The 18,699-nt window shown below is 35.8% G+C and overlaps 1 protein-coding gene and 1 pseudogene across 2 annotated transcripts in view; one reads left to right on the top strand and one right to left on the bottom strand.

Annotated features, from left to right (window-relative positions):
- The window catches only part of STK3 (serine/threonine kinase 3), a 271,227-nt gene that overhangs the window by 23,582 nt on the left and 228,946 nt on the right, over positions 1-18,699 (top strand). For both annotated transcript variants that reach the window (XM_055303436.1, XM_055303437.1), the window contains exon 2: positions 10,790-10,870. In XM_055303436.1, the coding sequence (XP_055159411.1) occupies positions 10,790-10,870 (81 nt within the window). The remainder of the gene's footprint in view (positions 1-10,789; positions 10,871-18,699) is intronic.
- On the bottom strand, positions 272-711 carry LOC129495741 (U1 small nuclear ribonucleoprotein C-like; annotated as a pseudogene).

Here is an 18,699-nt window from a genome sequence, read left to right as displayed (position 1 = left end):
ATAGAAGGTCAAATGACAGGAAGGCCAGATTGTATTATCCACTTTTTTTTTTTAATGAAAACAGTAGACAATTTTATTTTCACATTTCATAATACAAATGATATTTTCTCTTTTGATACAAAAATACAAAAAGTATTTTCTCTTTGATAAGAAGGGGGAGCAAGTTTTCCTTGTCATGTTGGTAGAAAACACCCAGAGTCTCAGCACCATGGGTCCCTGGTGAAGTAAAACAAGTAATATAAAATGGACATAAAGGGGATCCTGTCTCTTCTTATCTGTCTGGTCCAGTCATTCCTGGCTAAGGGGCACCATCATGAGATGGGCAAGAGGTCTCATCATTGGGGGCCCAGGCATCATTGGCATGTGGCCTCCCATAGAAGGCCTTTTTCCAGGAGCAGGTGCCACTGGCATCATCCCAGGAGGAGGAGGGCCCTCCATAGGGGGTGCCAGGATCATACTAGGACGTGGAAGACCCGGGAGACTGGGAGGAAGTGGAATCATTGCCCCTGCAGAAGAAGGAGCAGAGGTATCTTCCCTTGTTGAATCGCAGGGATTGTTTTGTCGATCAGGCTCTGAGGTTGCTCTTTCATCCATTTCTGATAGTAGTCTTTCACATTATCTTTATGTTTCCCTCCACTGCGTTGTGTGTTTCTCCCAGATTGAGAGTCATGGGTGAGATGTGTCACAGTAGTCACAATAAAGCTTAGGCATGTTGCTCTGCAGGCCATTGACCACTCTGTCCCACACCGCCCGGAAATGACAGCCACTTACTTGTTTTAAAAAGACAGTTCTGGGGTATGTCTGCATAAGTATGTAATAAACCCTACCTATCCAGTTCCATAAGAGAAATATCTTGTGGGGACTTCTTCACAAAATTCCCTAGCGCCTGGGAGAATTTGAGCTCTAAAGACACTAGTTAAGAATTTTTTGGGACCTCTGGTTAAAAACATAGTTATGATGAAATTCTGAGGTATTAAAAACCACAGTATATCAAGTATAGATGAAATTATGCTAATTATATTGTGTTTGCCAAGGCAGTGAAATAGGAAAATATGTATGTGTATATGTATTTTAAATTGGCTTTTAAGGGATCCCTGGGTGGCGCAGCGGTTTAGCGCCTGCCTTTGACCCAGGGCGCGATCCTGGAGACCCGGGATTGAATCCCATGTCGGGCTCCCAGTGCATGGAGCCTGCTTCTTCCTCTTCCTGTGTCTCTGCCTCTCTCTCTCTCTCTCTCTCTCTGTGTGACTATCATAAATAAATAAAAATAAAAAAAAATAAATTGGCTTTTAATTAAGAGCTTTTTTTAAGCTGTAAGGGTTTTCAAAGTAGACAATATAAAAATTATTTATTTATTTATTTATTTATTTATTTTTTAATTTATTTATGATAGGCACACAGTGAGAGAGAGAGAGAGAGGCAGAGACACAGGCAGAGGGAGAAGCAGGCTCCATGCACCGGGAGCCTGACGTGGGATTCGATCCCGGGTCTCCAGGATCGCGCCCTGGGCCAAAGGCAGGCGCTAAACCGCTGCGCCACCCAGGGATCCCTAAAAATTATTTAAAATTAAACCATAATTGAAGTGATTAATTTTCATTTAAAACACCAGAAATTGAAAGAGGAAATAGAAACAAACAACATGAAACAGGAATTAACATACCAAAATAAATCATGTGCTTTCACTTGACAGACACTCCAGAGACCTTCTTTTTGCCTGAGTTACATTAGTAACATTTCAGTTGTTCAACATGTTGAGAAAATGAGACCTGTGAACTCATAGAAAATTGTCAAGTGCTTACTGCATTGTTTGGAGGATCCATGACTTGGTGGTTTAAAGCCAGATTATGAGCCTGCTTTGAAGAACTTTCGTAACTCATGAAGAAGTACGCAGTGGTTAGATTACTTGTTAGTAGAAGACCTTCTGCCTCACTGTTACGTGCATAGCTTATCGTGAGTTACTTGTGCTTGCTTGGCCATGAAGGACATGAAGCACCTTTGCTTTCTGAGGCATGGTAGTGAATATTCTTGAAAATTCAAGAGACTGACTTCTCTTTCTGGTAGGGAGATAGTCTTTGGTTCATGGTATCTATTTTGCTCTTTCCTCCTGCCCATCAAACCCCTTCCTGTTTTTCTTTCTTTCTTACCTGGTCCATGTCTTCAGCCCTTTTTTTGCCAATATCTTTTTTTTTTTTTTTAAAGATTCATTTATTTATTAGAGACACAGAGAGAAAGGCAGAGATACAGGCAGAGGGAGAAGCAGGCTTCTTGTGGGGAACCCGATATGGGACTCGATGCCAGGACCCCGGGATCATGACCTGAGCCAAAGGCAGACACTCAACCGCTGAGCCACCCAGGCGTTCCTTGCCAATATCTTTGACACCTTTGTCGCATGTTCTTCTGTGCATGCATCTGGCAGAATGCCAGATTCCTCTGTTTGCTGTCCCTTGCGTACTTTATTTTATTTTTTTTTAAAGATTTTATTTATTTATTCATGAGAGAGAGAGAGAGAGTCAGGTAGAGAGAGAGAGGAAGAGAGAGAGAGAGAGAGAGAGGCAGGCAGACAGAGACACAGGCAGAGGGAGAAGCAGGCTCCATGCAGGGAGCCCGATGTAGGACTCCATCCTGGGACTCCCAAGATCACGCCCTGGGCCGAGAGCAGAAGCTCAACCATTGAGCCACCCAGGTGTCCCTCTCTTGCATACTTTAAGACACTTGTGAACAGGGCTGAAGAAAATATGAAACCTCGAAGATTGCCCATTTTAAATTGCTGGCTCTTTGACAACCTTAATAAGGCCTGCAGTTAAACTTCATGAGGTGTTTAATTTTTATTCTTCACTCTAGCTATTTCAAATATAGTCTTCTCAAATCTCAGATTTTAACTTCCTCACAGCAGTTGAATATCCCTCTGATTTCTAAAGCAAATAGAAGTCAGTATATGAGAGCTCCTTTAACTTTCTGCCATTAGTCTGTTTAAGCCTGTCCATCCTTTCCTCCTAATATAATGAGAGAGGTGTCCCCAACCCTTTGATGTTAACGCAGTTCCATCCACATGTGCTTTGGATTCCTTCCTTCCACCCTTTTCAGGGACATACTTTAGCAGTTATCTCTTCTTTTCGCTTGTATTTTCAATTTTCCCCTATTCTCCTAATTCATTCAAAACAGTATTTATACTTATTTAAGCATTTCGAATGGGTTCTTTGCTTGTTTGGCTTTATCTTCCTTCTCAGATTCATGTTTCCAGTCACTTATCCTTTCCAGAAACTTCCAAGTGGAAGGTGATCCATAATTGTTGTCTCTGCCTCTTCATTTTTATTCTGTTGTCTCATACTGTGTGTGTCTCTTTCACTATCTTTGAACTGACATGGTTTCTGGTGAGAAGTCGGCTGTTAGTCATATTCTTGTTCTATTCATGATGAGTCATTTTCTCTTGCTGCTTTCAAGACTTTTTGTCTTCCAGCACTTTGACTTACAATGTGTCTACACATGGGGATCTTTTTGTGTTTATCATATTTAGGATTAGTTTACCTTACCTTGTTGGATGTATAAATTAATGTTTTCTGTCAAATTTGGGGAGTTTTTTTTAAGATTTTATTTATTTGTTAGAGCATGTATAAGTAGGGGAGGGGGCATTGGGAAAAGGAGAGGCAGACTCCCCACTGAGCAGGGAGACCAATGTGGGGCTTGATTCCAGGACCCTGGGATCATGACCTGAGCCGAAGGCAGATTCTTAACTGTCTGAATCACCCAGGTGCCCAAATTTGGGAAGTTTGTAGCCACTGTTTTTTCAAATAATTTTTTTCTGCCCCTTATTCTGTCTTTTCTCCTGAGACTCCCATTACATATGTATTGCTATGTTGTTTGTATCACCAGTCTCTGAGACGGTTTCTTCCATCTTTTTTTGGGGGGCGTGGCAAGCTATGGGTTTGATAGTTTATTTATTATTAGGCTTATCACTTTTAGTTGAGAAAATTGCCAATTTTCTTTTTTTTTTTTTAAAGAAAGAGAATTTTTTAAAATTTATTTATTCATAGAGACACAGAGAGAGAGAAAGAGAGAGAGAGGCAGAGGGAGAAGCAGGCTCCATGCAGGGAGCCCGACGTGGGACTCGATCTCGGGTCTCCAGGATCACACCCTAGGCTACAGGCGGCGCTAAACCTCTGAGCCACAGGGGCTGCCCAAATTGCCAATTTTCAATACTTATCCCAAATTTAGCCCATTTTTTCTGGAAGCAAAGCTCCTATTTTTCATAGTCAACCTTGTCCTGGTAAAAGTACAGTTCTTGCTACTGATGGAATTGTTGGGATAAGTGATGGTAACAGGCCTAGGCTGGAAGGCCACAGAATCTTTCTGTTATTACCCAAAGCCATGAGAGGGTTTCTTTTTTTTTTTTTTTTTTAAATTTTTATTTATTTATGATAGTCACACACACACACACAGAGAGAGAGAGGCAGAGACACAGGCAGAGGGAGAAGCAGGCTCCATGCACCGGGAGCCCGACATGGGATTTGATCCCGGGTCTCCAGGATCGCGCCCTGGGCCAAAGGCAGGCGCCAAACTGCTGCGCCACCCAGGGATCCCCATGAGAGGATTTCAAGAATAAATGCTTTTCAGTATGTTGGTTACTTTTTTTTTTTTTTAAGATTTTATTTAATCATGAGAGAGACACAGAAAGAGGCAGAGACATATGCAGAGGGAGAAGCAAGCTCCTCCTCTGCAGGGAGAGCCTGTAGGGAGCCTGATGTGAGACTTGATCCTAGGACCCAGGGATCATGACCTGGACCAAAGGCAGATAAATGCTCAACCACTGAGCCACCCAGGCATCCCTCTCCTTACATTTTCTTTTTTAAAAAGATTCATTTATTTTAGAGAGAGAGCAGGGCGAGGGGCAGAGAAGGAATAGAGAGAGAGTCCGAAGCAGATTCTGAGCTGAGTGCGAAGCCCCATGTGGGGCTCCATCTCACAGCCCTGAGGTCATGACCTCATTAAGGATATTGGTCTGTGGTTTTCATGTTGTAGCTCTGTGTGGTTTTGGTATTTATGTGTAGTAATGCTGGTCTTACAGAGTAAGTTTGGAAGTGTTCCTTTCTCTATAGTTATTTTTTTGGAAGAGTTTGAGGAGTGTTGGTGCTAATTCTTCCTTAGGTGTTTGATAGAATTCTCCTTTAGTCTCTTTAGTCCCAGGCTTTGCTTTGTTGAGAGAGTTTTGATTACTCCTTAAGTCTCCTTAGTAGAGGTCTGCTGAAATTTTTATTTCTTCAATATTCAGTCTTCGTAGGCTGTACGTTTCTAAGAATTTAACCATTTCTTCTGTGTTATCTGATTTGTTGGTGTATAACTATTCATAGTACTCCCCTATAATTGTTTTTATTTCTGTGACCCATGAGTTTTAATGTTCCCTCTTTCATTTTTAATTTTAATTATTTGAGTGTCCGCTCTTTCTGTCTCTCTCCTGCTCTCTCAAGTCTAGCTATTAGTTTAATTTTATTGGTCTTTTCAAAAACAAACTGAGTTTTTGTTTTAGTCTGTTTAGGCTGCCATAACAAAATACAGACTGGGTAGCTTATAAACAGCAAATTTGTTTCTCATAGTTCTGGAATCTTGGAAGTCCAAGACCAAGATGCCAGGATGGTTATATTCAGGTGAAAACTTTCTTGTTCACAGTGGGCACCTTGCTGTGTCCTCAAATGGAGAAAGGGGCTAGGGATTTCTTTGAAACTTGTTTTAATACACAAATCATGCGAGTGCCTTAGTTGTTTAAGGAGTTAGACTTGTTCTGGTATGTAGTTTAAGTTACTTTGTGGATTGGCATAGTATTTTTAAGACTTGTTTTTAATTTCCTTTTTGGAGAATCTAAAGTAGCATTTATGTTTTGGTGATGTAGTATCCTTTCTAAAACAAAGCTACTGAGGGATCTTTGCTGATGACTTTTTTATTGTAAGAGTTCTCTTAGCTTCTCTTAGTGGGAAAGATTCTCAGCCGCATTTGACCTCTGGGTTTGTTCTTTTTCAGCTTCCTTGTAATTTTTTTTTCTTAAGAAATTGATTTTGTTAGGTTTTGTAGAGTGTTTTTTCTTTTTCTTTTTTTTTTAAGATTTTATTTATTTATTCATGAGAGACACAGTGACACTCTTATAATATCTTAAGATCTTATTTCTTAGACATTTTAAAATCAAATCCTATTTAATCAAAACCAGTTCCTGTTGATAATCTCTTTAATATTTTGAATAACTTCATTCTTACTGCTAATACTGTATTCTATGGATCCGTATTTTGAATCTGCTCCTAATTATAGTTTCCCTCCCCAGTTTTGCTCACCGCATATCTTCTTTCTACTGCATTTGAGGGGAAATGATTTTTTTTTTGAGCATTATTGACACACAGTGTTAACGTTAGTTCAGGTGTACAACATAGTGACTCAGCAAGTTTACACATTATGTTATGCTTATTACAAGTATAGCTACACCATTTATTGCTATATATCACTATTATAATATCACCAACTATATTCCTTATGTTGTGCTTTTTATTCTTATGATTTACTTATTCCATAACTGGAAGCCTGTATTTCCTACTCTGCTTTACCCATTTTGCCCAGTTCTCCCATTCCGTCTCCTTTGAAAACCATCCGTTTCTTTTCTGTATTTTATAAGTCTGATTCTGATTTTTATTTATTCATTTTTTAAAAAATATTTCACTTATGAGGGAAATCCTATAGTTTTACCTTTCTTTGTCTTGTTTCACTAAGCATGATAACCCGTAGGTCCATCCATGGCATCTGAAATGGCAACATCTCACCTTTTTTTATGGCTATGTAATATTTTAGTGTGTGTGTGTGTCTGTAATGCACATTCATTATCCATTCCAAAATTGGTAGACACTTAGACTGCTTCCATATCTTGGCTATCGTAAATAATGCTATGATACACATAGGGGTACGTGTATCTTTTTAAATTAGTGTTTTCATTTTCTTTGGGTAAACACTCAGTAGAATTACTGGATCATATGGTATTTCTGTTTTTAACTTTTTGAGGAATATCCATACAAGTTTCCGCAGTGATTGTATCAATTTACATTCCCAGGAACAGTGTATGAGGGTTCCATTTTCCATATTCTTGCCAACAGTTGTTATTTCTTGTTTTTGATTGTAGCCATTCTGACAGGTGTGAGGTGATAACTCATTGTGGTTTTGATTTGCTTTTCTCACGATTAGCGATGTTGAGCATCTTTTCATGTGTCTGTTGGTCATCTCTCTTCTTTGAAGAAGTGGCTATTCAGATCCTCTGCCTATTTTTTATTCAGATTGGGTTTTTTTGATGTTGAGTTGTGTAAGTTCTTTATATATTTTGTATATTAACCCCTTATTGGATACATTATTTGCAAATATCTTCTCCCATTTAGTAAGTTTTCTTTTTGTTTTGTTGATTATTCCTTTGCTGTGCAAAAGGTTTTTATTTTGATGTAGTCCAAATTGTTTATTTTTGCTTTTGTTTCTCCTGCCAAATTGACATCTAGAAAAATGTTGCTATGGTTAATGTCAGAGTGTTTTCTGCCTGTGTTTTCTTCTAGGATTTTTATGGTTTCAGTTCTCATATTTAAATCTTTAATCCATTTCAAGTTTATTTTTGTGTGTGGTATTAAAAGATGATCTAGTTTCATTCTTTTACATATAGCCATCCAGTTTTCCCAGCACCAATTTTTGAAGAGACTTGTCTTTTCCCCATCATATCTTTCCTCTTTTGTCATTAATTGACCATATAACTGTGAGTTTTTCTGGGCTCTCTATTCTATTCCATTGATCTCTGTGTCTATGTACTGTAGCAGTACCATATTGTTTTGATTACTGCAGCTTTGAAATGTGGAATTGTGGTATCTCTGGCTTTGTTCTTCTTTCTCAAGATTGCTTTGGCTCTACAGTGTCTTTTGTGGTTCCATACAAATTTTAGGATTATTTGTTCTAGTTTTGTGAAAAATGCTATTGGTATTTTGATAGGAACTGCATTGAATGTAGTTTGCTTTGGGTAAAATGGGTATTTGAACAATATTTGTTCTTCCAATCCATGAGCATGGAATATCTTTCTATTTGTGTCATCTTTAATAACTTTCATTAATGTTTTATAGGTTTTGGAGTATATATTTTTCATCTCTTTGGTTATGTTTATTCCTAGATATTTTATTCTTTTTGGCACAATTATAAATAGTGTTGCTTTTTAAATTTTTCTTTCTGCTACTTTGTTTTTGGTGTATAGAAATGTTACCAATTTCTAGTATTAGTTTTGTGTCCTCCAATAATGAATTCATTCTTACTTTTAGTAGTTTCTTTTGTGGAGTCTTTAGAATTTTGCATGTACAGTGTCACGTCACCTACAAATAGTGACAGTTTAACTTTTCGTTACCAATATGGATGCCTCTTATTTCTTTTTCTTGTCTGATTTTTGTGACTTGGGTTTCCAGTACTGTGTTGCATGAAAGTGGTGAGAGTGGACATCATTGTCTTGCTCCTGATTTTCAAGGAAAAGCTCTCAGTTTTTTACATGGAGTATGATATTAGCTGTGGGTATTTCATAAAAGGCCTTTATTTGAGATGTTTCCTTCTAAGCCTGCTTTGTTGAGAGTTTTTCCTTCTAAGCCCACTTTGTTGAGAGTTTTTATTATGAATGGTTGGCAAATTTTGTTACATGCTTTCCTTGCATCTGTTGAGATTATTATATGATTTTTATCTTTTGTTTATGTGATGTATCATGTTGATTGATTTGTAAATATTGAACCATCCTTGCATCCCTAGAATAAATCCTACTTGATCGTGGCGAATGATCTTTTTAATATATTTTTGTATGTGTTTAATATTTTGTTGAAGATTTTTGCATCTGTGTTCAATTGGGGAATTTGGCCTATAGTTTTCATTTTTTGTATTGTCTTTGGTTTTGGTATCAGGGTAATGCTGACCTTGTAGAATGTATTTGGAAGCTTTTCTTCCTCTTCTATTTCCTGTGATAGTTTGAGGAGAATAGGCATTAATTATTCTTTAAATGATAGAATTCACCTGTTAATCCATCTGGCCCTAGACTTTTTTTTGGTAATGTTTTGATTGCCATTTCACTTTTGTTACTAGTAATAGGTCTGTTCAGATGTTCTTTATGGGAAATGATCATTTTTAAATAGAGTTCCTAACATTATTTACAAAGATTTTTTTTTTTTTTTTTGAAGTAAAGCTTTTTAAAAAACTTGACCCTGTTTATCTCTACATTCTGGTCACTTTTTCTTTATTTATACTAACTTATTTTGATTTTTCATATGTGATGTTGCATTTTTACTGAATTAATTTTGGTCCATCAAGTACACCATGAATAATCCTACCGCTTTCTTCTAGTTATCTGCATATGCCATACATGCAGATGACTTTGAAAGAAGGCAAAACAAAACAAAAACACATTTTATTACAGCAAGCAAAGTATAAAACTAAAGCCTCATAAGTGAAGTCAAAATACAAGTGAAAATATTTGCAGCCTAACCAAAGACTAATAATTTACCTTGTGTACAGATAAGAAAAAGATTAAAAAAAATCAGTAGTAAAATGAGCAAAGAAATGAATAGATGGTCTAGTTTCATAACAGTATTAAGAGATACTCCGTTTCACTCATAATCAAAGAAATGTAAATTAAATCTATTCTGAGTAACAAGTTTTTAGCTGACATATTGACTGAAATCCAAATATATAGTTAAGTACTTTGTTGGTGGAACTGTAAAAAAAGAGGTTCTCTCATGTGCTAGTGGTAGGAGAATAAATTGGTACAAGCTCCCTGAAGGGCACTTTGCTAATATCTATCAATATACATATATATTTATATAATGTACAGTTATAGTAGATAAAATATAAAATGTAATCAATAACTTTAGTAATTAGTATATAGTTATAATGATTTTATTAGTTACATTGCATTGTTATGACATATGATTATGCCTATAGTACATATATGCTTGTTTATCAACATATATGCTTATATATTTTTTAGTGTGTATGTATGTGTAGTTGTTGGACTTAACAGTTTCATTTCTGGGAATTTATCCTGCAGATAATACTGGCACATGTGTCAATTGATTTAGGTATACATTTATCCAGTGCCATGTTTTTATAATGGCAAAATGAACTTAGATATCCATAAATAAGTGAGTGGTGAGTAAGAGATGCTACATCTTTGTAATAGTATAGGATATAGATGTAAAAAAGAAAGAATGAGGGCAGCCTGGGCGGCTCAGCGGTTTAGCGCTGCCTTCAGCCCGGGTCATGATCCTAGAGACCTGGGATCGAGTCCCATGTCAGGCTCCCTGCATGGAGGCTGCTTCTCCCTCTGCCTGTGTCTCTGCCTCTCTCTCACTGTGTCTCTCATGAATAAATAAATAAAATCTTAAAAAAAAAGAATGAGGATGTTTTCTATGTACTTGTGTTGTAGAAATCTCCAACATAGGTAACATGTTGTTAAGTAAGAATGGCAAAGTATTTAATAGTGTGGATAGAAAGAGTATGTTTAAAATGCTATCTTGTGTGTTAGAAAGGGGGAGAAATAAAATATACATTCATATTTGTATAAAGCCTTCATAAGAAGCTAATAAAACTAGTTATCTTAGGTGTTTCTGGGCAGATTAAGAACAGGGTTGAAGGAGACTGTTTGCCTTATTTTTTTTATACTGCTTGATTTTTGAACTATGAACATATTGCCTCTTAAAAATAAAATTAAAAATTTTATAAACGGTCTTAAGGAAAATATTTTTTTTTTATTTTTCTTTCTTATCAGTAAGCTAAAAAAGCTGAGTGAAGACAGTTTGACTAAGCAACCTGAAGAAGTTTTTGATGTATTAGAGAAACTTGGAGAAGGGTAAGTACAAAAAATATGAAAGCAGCCATAGGTAATGACAAAAAATGATAAGATATTATGTAATATTAATCTTTCACTAGAGTATTTTTTCTTCAGTTGAATAGCAGTAGTATAGAGGGAACAAAACACAGTAAAAGTCATATATGACATGCCCATGGCAAACATCAAAATTTTAAGGTGAAAAACTGAAAGCTTTTCTTCTAAGATCAGTTAAATGACATGGATGAACATGCTCACCACTTTTATTTAACATAGCATGGGAAGTCCTAGCTGTGGAGCAATTAGGCAAGAAAAAGAAATAAAAATATCAAAATGAGGAAGGGAGAGGTGAAACTTTATTTGCAGATGACATGATATTATATATAGAAAATCTCAAAGAATACACCAAAAAAGTTATGAGAATTAATAAAACAATAAATGAATTACAATTACATCAAAAAGGAGAAAATACCTAGGAAAAATTTAACCAAGTAGGTGAGAATCTGTATACTGAAAACTGTAAGACATTGATGAAGAAATTGAAGACACATACATCAAAAGATACTCTGTGCTCATAGATTAGGAGAATTCATATTGTTAAATGTCCCTATTACCCAAAGCAATCTACAGATTTGGTGAAATCCCTAACAAAATACCAATGGCATTTTTCATGAAAGAAGATCAAATATTTGTACAGTTTGTCTGGAACCACAGAAGACCCCAAATAGCTAAAGCAATTACTAGAATAAAGAGTAAAGCTGGAGGCATTATGCTCCCTGATTTCAAACTGTGTTACAGAACTGTAGTAATCAAAATAGTATGGTATTGGCATAAAAACAGATATATAGAATAATGAAACAATAGAGAGCCCAGAAATAAACCCATGCATATTTAGCAAATTAATTTAGGACACAGTTACCTCAGTGGGCAATGGCAATGGGCAAAAGATAGTTTCTTTAATAAGTCATGTTAGGAAAAGTGCCACATGCAAAAGAATGAAACTGGGCTTCTGTCTTATACCATATATAAAAAAATCAACAAAAAAATGGATTAAAGACTTAAATGTAAGACCTGAAACCTAAAACTCCTAGAAGAAAACATAAGCAGTAAGCTCCTTGACTTTGGTCTTGACATGACTTTTTGGATTTGACACCCAAAGCTAAGGCAACAAAAGCAAAAACAAAAACAAGTGGACAACATCAAACTAAAAAGCTTCTGCACAGTGAAGGAAACTATCAGTAAAATGAAAAAGCAACCTGTAGAATGGGAGAAAATATTTGCATGTGATATATCTGATAAGAGGTTAATATCTAAACATACAAAGAACTCATGCATCTTAATAGCAAAACCCCAAACATTTCAATTAAAAAGTGGGTAGAGGATCTGAATAGTTATTTTTCCAAAGAAGACATCCAGATGGCAAACAGATACATGAAACATCACTAATCATCAGGGAGATTAAATCATAACCACAGTGAGATATCATCTCACGTTTGTTAGAATTGTAATTATCAAAAAGACAAGAAATAACAAATATTGGTGAGAATTTGGAGAACAGGGAACTGCTATGCACTGTTGGTGAAAATGAACATTGGTGCACCCACTATGGAAAACAGTATGGAAGTTCTTCAAGATATTAAAAATAGAACTACCATATGATCAAGCAATCTCATTTCTGGATGAATATATTTATATATGAAGGAAACAAAGTCACTGTCTTGAAGAGATATCTGCATCTGTGTTCACTGCACCATTATTTACTTGGAGACAACATAAGTGTTCCATTGATGGTTAAATGGTTAAAGAAAATTTGGTATATACAGATGGCCCCCAACTTACATGGTTTGATTTATGATTTTTCAACCTTATGATGGTGCAAAAGTGACATGCATTCAGTAGAAACCATATGTTGAATTTTGAATTTTGATCTTTTCCTGGGCTAATGATCTACAGTATGATACTCTTCTTGTGGCGGTGGTTAGCAGAAGTAAGCCACAGCTCTTACTCAGCCATGCAAGTGAGGGTAAACAATTGATATAACCATTTCATACTCATACGGCTGTTCTGTTTTTCACTTTCAGCACAGTCTTCAACAAATTACATGAGATATTCAACACTTTATTATAAAATGAACTTTGTGTTAGATGACTTTGCCCAACTATAGCGTGGTGTTGTGTTTTGAGCATATTTAAGATGGGCTAGGCCAAGCTACCATGTTCAGTAGGTTAAATGTATTAAATGCATTTCTTTCTTATGTTATTTTGTTTTTTTTTTCTTTTTTCTTATGTTATTTTGAACTTTGTTAAGCAAGTGAACATAAGACCATCTTTTAGGACATTTGGACTCATTTGGGGAAAAATGAGTAATAGATGTAAATAGATGTAAATAGAGTGTCTCAGTGAGACAAGAATAGTTGATATGATTTTAAAATAATTTATGAATATGAATTGTAGAAGGACTTTCAAAATAACAAAAGGCACAAAACAATTAAAATGGTGTAACCCAGGGAGAGCAAGGAAAAGGAAAAAAGAGAAACAAAAATGTTAAGTAATGAGCTAAGTGTAAGTTGAAAGGAATAAAATGAAATATATTTTTCACTAAATGTCAGTTCTCCCATTAAGGAACACCTGCGTGATACAGTTGGTTAGGCATCTGACTCTGGTTTTGGTGTAGGTCAGGATCTCCGGGTGATGAGATTGGGCCCCATCTTGGGCTCTGTGTTTAGCATGGAGTCTGCTTGGAGTTTTGCTCTCCATCTGCCCTCCCTCCATACTCTCTCAAGCACATTATCTCAAGTGGGTAAATCTTAAAAAATAATCAAAGAATAAAAGACAAATTAGTAGGGTCAATTAAAATGGAAAATCTAGCCATATGCTATTTATAAGAGGCCTGTATAATACAAAGGGTGAAAATGGAGGGATATTTCCTATTAGAGATACCAGATAAGAAAGATATTCACACAAATAAAAATAAAAAGAAATAGGAGTGGTAATATTTATATCCAGTTAATTAGTTAAATGATCTTAAGTGAATAAAGATGTGTAATATCCAAATAAAAAATAACAAGGGACATAAGGTAATGACTTAAAAGACAATATATATGAAATGTATATGTGTCAGTCACCAAGACAGTTAAATTTGTCAAGGAAAACTATTAGAAATGTGAGAGGAATCTAATAAAAGTTTATTCAAATGGGATATTTTCATTTATATCTTTCAGAATTGGATGAGAGTAACAGAAAAAAGGACATAGAAGGTATAAATATTACCAATAAGCTTGATTATATATCTATATTTCTATAAATATATATTTATAGATATATTTATATATTTATAACTACATATATTTTGGCATTCTGCCTTTTTTTGGTATGTTCATGGAGCACTGATTAAATTTTAAAAAAGATTGTGAGTGTCTCTGTGTGTCTCAATTTTGATTATACTCTACTAAAATGAGAAAAATAATTACAATATGATAAAACCCATAGTTATTGGAATTTAGGACACATAATCTGAGGTAACCTGTAGATTGAAGAGGAATTTATGAATTATTTAGAAAAGGAAAAAGAAACAAATCATACCATTATCTGTGGGATCCAGAGAAGTAGTAATTAGGGGAACATATTCAGTTTTAAATACATTCATTACTAAAAAAGAAAGACCAAAAGAAAAGAAAAAAACTTAGTGCTTATAAATGAACTTAGACAAATAATAAAATATATGAAAAAATTAAGAAGAGAAAATTCATAAAGGAAAAATTTTAAATAATGAAATAGAAAATAAAATTTAGGAATGATAAATACAAAAGCATTTTCTTTCTTTCTTTCTTTCTTTCTTTCTTTCTTTCTTTCTTTCTTTCTTTCTTTCCTTCCTTCCTTCCTTCCTTCCTTCCTTCCTTCCTTCCTTCCTTCCTTCTTTCTTTCTTTCTTTCTTTCTTTCTTTCTTTCTTTCTTTCTTTCTTTCAAGATTTTATTTATTTATTTATGATTGACAGAGAAAGAGAGAGAGAGAGGCAGAGACACAGGCAGAGGGAGAAGCAGGCTCCATGCTGGGAGCCCGATGCGGGACTCGATCCCGGGACTCCAGGATCATGCCCTGGGCCAAAGGAAGGCGCCAGACCGCTGAGCCACCCAGGGATCCTCACAAAAGCATTTTCTTTGAGCAGGTCAATAAAATAGTTAAACCTCTTCTGAGTTTGACTAAAGCAAAAAGAGCAAAAAGAGTTCGAAATAAGAGAGAAGACAACCAATGATAGAGAAACAATTTAAAGAATTAAAGAGACTGTTACATGCTGCTCTAATGACAACTCACTTGAGAATTCAAAGGTAGTTGCTTTTATAATAAAAAAAAAATTTAAATTATGTGAATTGACCCCTGAAGAGGTTAAAACTTTTAAATATATCAATTACCATGGAAAACATGGGAGGACAGTTAGATATCTGTTTATGAATTAGGGCAGCCTGGGTGGCTCAGCGGTTTAGCGCCGCCTTCAGCCCAGGGCGTGATCCTGGAGACCGGGGATCGAGTCCCATGTCAGGCTCCCTGCATGGAGACTGCTTCTCCCTCTGCCTGTGTCTTTGCCTCTCTCTCTCTCTCTCTCTCTCTCTCTCTCTCCCTCTCTCTCTCTCTCTGTCTCTCTGTCTCTCCTGAATCAATAAATAAAATCTTAAAAAAAAAAAAAGATAACAGCTCAGGGCACCTGGGTGGCTCAGTTGGTTAAGCATCCTTAACCTTAGGTCATGACTTTAGGGTTGTGAGACTGAGACCCATGTTGGGCTCTATGCTCAGTGGGAAGTCTGCTAGAGGTCTTTTCTTCTCCCCTCACTCGTGTGGGCACGTGCACACTCTGTCAAATAAATAAATCATAAAAAAGAAAGATACCAGTTCGTAGCACCAGTATTCATAAGAGCCAAATATGGAACGTCCATCAGCTGGTGAATGGATAAGGTGTGATATATCTGTGCAATGGAATACTTATACATGCTGCAGAATGAATAAGCATTCTGTTCAGTGATAGAAGCCAGATACAAAAAAATCACATTATTACATGATTCCATTTATATGAAGAATCCAGAATAGATAGGTCCATAGAGACCAAAAAGCAGATTCCAGATGATTTGGAACTAGATGGAAGTAATAGTTATACAACATTGAGAATACACTAAATGCCACTGAATTGCACATTTTAAAGTGTATAAAATGGTGAATTTTATATTCTGTGCATTTTACTAAAAATAAAAAACCCAGCTAAGTCTTTGAGGACACATAATTGCAATTATTATTATGAAGCCAGTGTAAGTTTAATATCAAGACCTAGATGTAAAAAAAAAAAAAAAAGACCTAGATGTATAAAAAAAGAAAGTTCAGCCTTACTTTGCTACCCATAGTGGTTACCATGCCCTCTTTGTCTCTGGTAGAAAGATATTGCTAGTTCTTTTCACTTCTTTTATGATTCCCATCATTCATTAAAATTGGAGAGCTCCACTGTTGACATCTCTGACCTGCACTGTGGATCTTCCAGTGATGTTAGTTAAGGGAGTATCCTCTGGATCCTTTCAGTGAACATAGAGATTGGGTGAACAAGTCATATATGATATATCCATTCCAGTACTTGATCTACCTGAACTTTTGATCTCCTTCCTCTAATGTATACTGAGGATTGCTGGCATTTCTACGTAGGTCATTGTAGAGTCCAAGTTTCAGTTAACTAACTGAGCATACTGTTAGGGACATTCCTAACTGTTAGAGATAACACTGAGTCTGGAATTCCTGGTCTTGCATCCATCACAGTGAATGCCTTTCTCTCTGGAAATCTTGGAATCCATTCCCATATATCTTCTTTAGAATTCTGCTGATAAAAACTGACAAAATCTTACAACTTTTTTGGTATGAATAGTAGTAGGTGTTCTTGCATCAGATTTATTTTCATTCTTTTGATGTATGGAGATTGGAGTATAGTAAGAGGAGTAGAAGCAATGAGAGGTGGTGGAGGAGGATTTACTTTCCCTTGAAAGTGACTGCCTCAGATGAGGTCATTATGGAGTCTTTAGGCAGTGTGAGGCCCATCTTGAACCGAGATGGGATGCTTTGACTTGTCAAAGGATGCTTGGTAAGATTTTGAAGGGGAGGTTCAGGGCAGTCAGATTAATAAATATCTTCTTAAGTTATTAAGTTTTTACCAATTCTCTGGGTATGTCTCTTTATAGTTAAAAGTCTAAATTTAACAGAATAGATCTGGTGACGTTGTGAATTTAGTTTGCAGTCTAAGCTTCCAGCTTAGATTGGATCTTGAATTTGTTTTCAGAATTCTTAGCCTTGTGCTTACAAGAATTAAGAAATTCTTTTGGGGTGTTCAGAAGTTTTCTGATTCTTAGTCTTGAGCTGAAGTTTAAGCTCTGAGCTTGTTATATTTATTATATAACTTTTCCAGCTAGCCTATTCTTTAATATTTGTACTCTTATTTCCACCGTAGCATTGGTGAAAATAATGCTATTGATAGAGGTACTTGGTCTTCTAAAGTTTTATCTAGAATTCAGACAATTAAGAATAATAATTTAAATAATTGTTTTGCCACTGAATGCCATAAACTGTCAATATTCTATTTGTTATTTGCATTGAAGTCATTATTATCTTCAGGTCTAACAAAGAACTAATTCAAGATTCTCATCTTTAAGATTCTTTCCCTTGGAACCACTTCTGGTATCAAAAACTATTGGTAGCAGGGCCTGGTCAAGAAAAGAAGAGCTACTCTATATGTACTCTGGGTATAGAGACATTATCATAAAATTAGAAGCTCAAATGACTTGTGGAAGGGCCACAGATGCAAAGGTCATCAAATCTGCTGTTGAAAGTCAGAGAAGCTAACACTGAATATCTCAACCTGAAACACTGAAGTGGATGTTTCTTAATAGCTCACTGAGAATCTTCTGGAATCAAGAATCTTTGGGAAGCTCCTGCCAACTATCTCATTCTGTAGCTGGAGTGTGGTGGTTATCAGAAGCTCAGTAGGAAGCCACTGTGTATGTCCTATCTGCCAGTGCATCTGCTACAACTACATCTGAAGATTGATGGTTTCTCCTTAACTTTTTGTCATTCATATTTCATGCATATTCTTCTCATTGTCAAATTCTTAACTGGGATCTACTCAGGGAAAGGAATTTTGGGAACCACAAAATGTTCCCAGCTTCTCTTTTGCAGTGATGAGACTTTAGAAGGGAGTGATGGTGTTGCTTAATTCATGATATGTAAAATCCAGCACTAAATTCTTTATTGACTTTTGAGGGAATATATATGCACACACTCAAGTTTATATACATATACATGTATACATACATATATGATTTTTAAGGAGGGATATGTGTGTGTGTGTATGTGTGTGTATAAATTAGGACTACACACAAACAAAAGTGTGAGTATCAAACTAAATTACTTTGGAAAGCTTAAAGAAACAGGATAGGATAAAATACATTTCTTTCTCTTCTGTAGAAATGATATAGTGAGAAGAATATGATCTTTGGAATCCTTATATGTTTAAATTCTGTCCTTGTATCTGTTTCCTCATCTTATAAAATGGTGATGGTACTATTTTACCTTACAGTTGAGAGGAATGAATTTGATAATGCATGTAAAAACAGTCATAGTATCTGGCTTACAATAAGAACAGTAAGTGGTAGCATGGTTTAGTTTGTCTTTCAATTCACACCAAAGTATATATGGCTTCTCTCTCTCATTGTTTCTGCTTTTTAGAACACATAAATATTTAATTGGCAAAGTTTCAAGAGTTGTAGCAGAGATGCTTTTTTGGCAAGTGGAAATTGGATCCTGTTATTCATTTTATTTATGTAAGCCTA

The sequence above is a fragment of the Nyctereutes procyonoides genome, unplaced genomic scaffold (assembly GCF_905146905.1).
Source record: "Nyctereutes procyonoides isolate TBG_1078 unplaced genomic scaffold, NYPRO_anot_genome, whole genome shotgun sequence".
In the NCBI taxonomy this organism is placed as follows: domain Eukaryota; kingdom Metazoa; phylum Chordata; class Mammalia; order Carnivora; family Canidae; genus Nyctereutes; species Nyctereutes procyonoides.
This window is presented reverse-complemented; position numbering and strand designations above follow the sequence as displayed.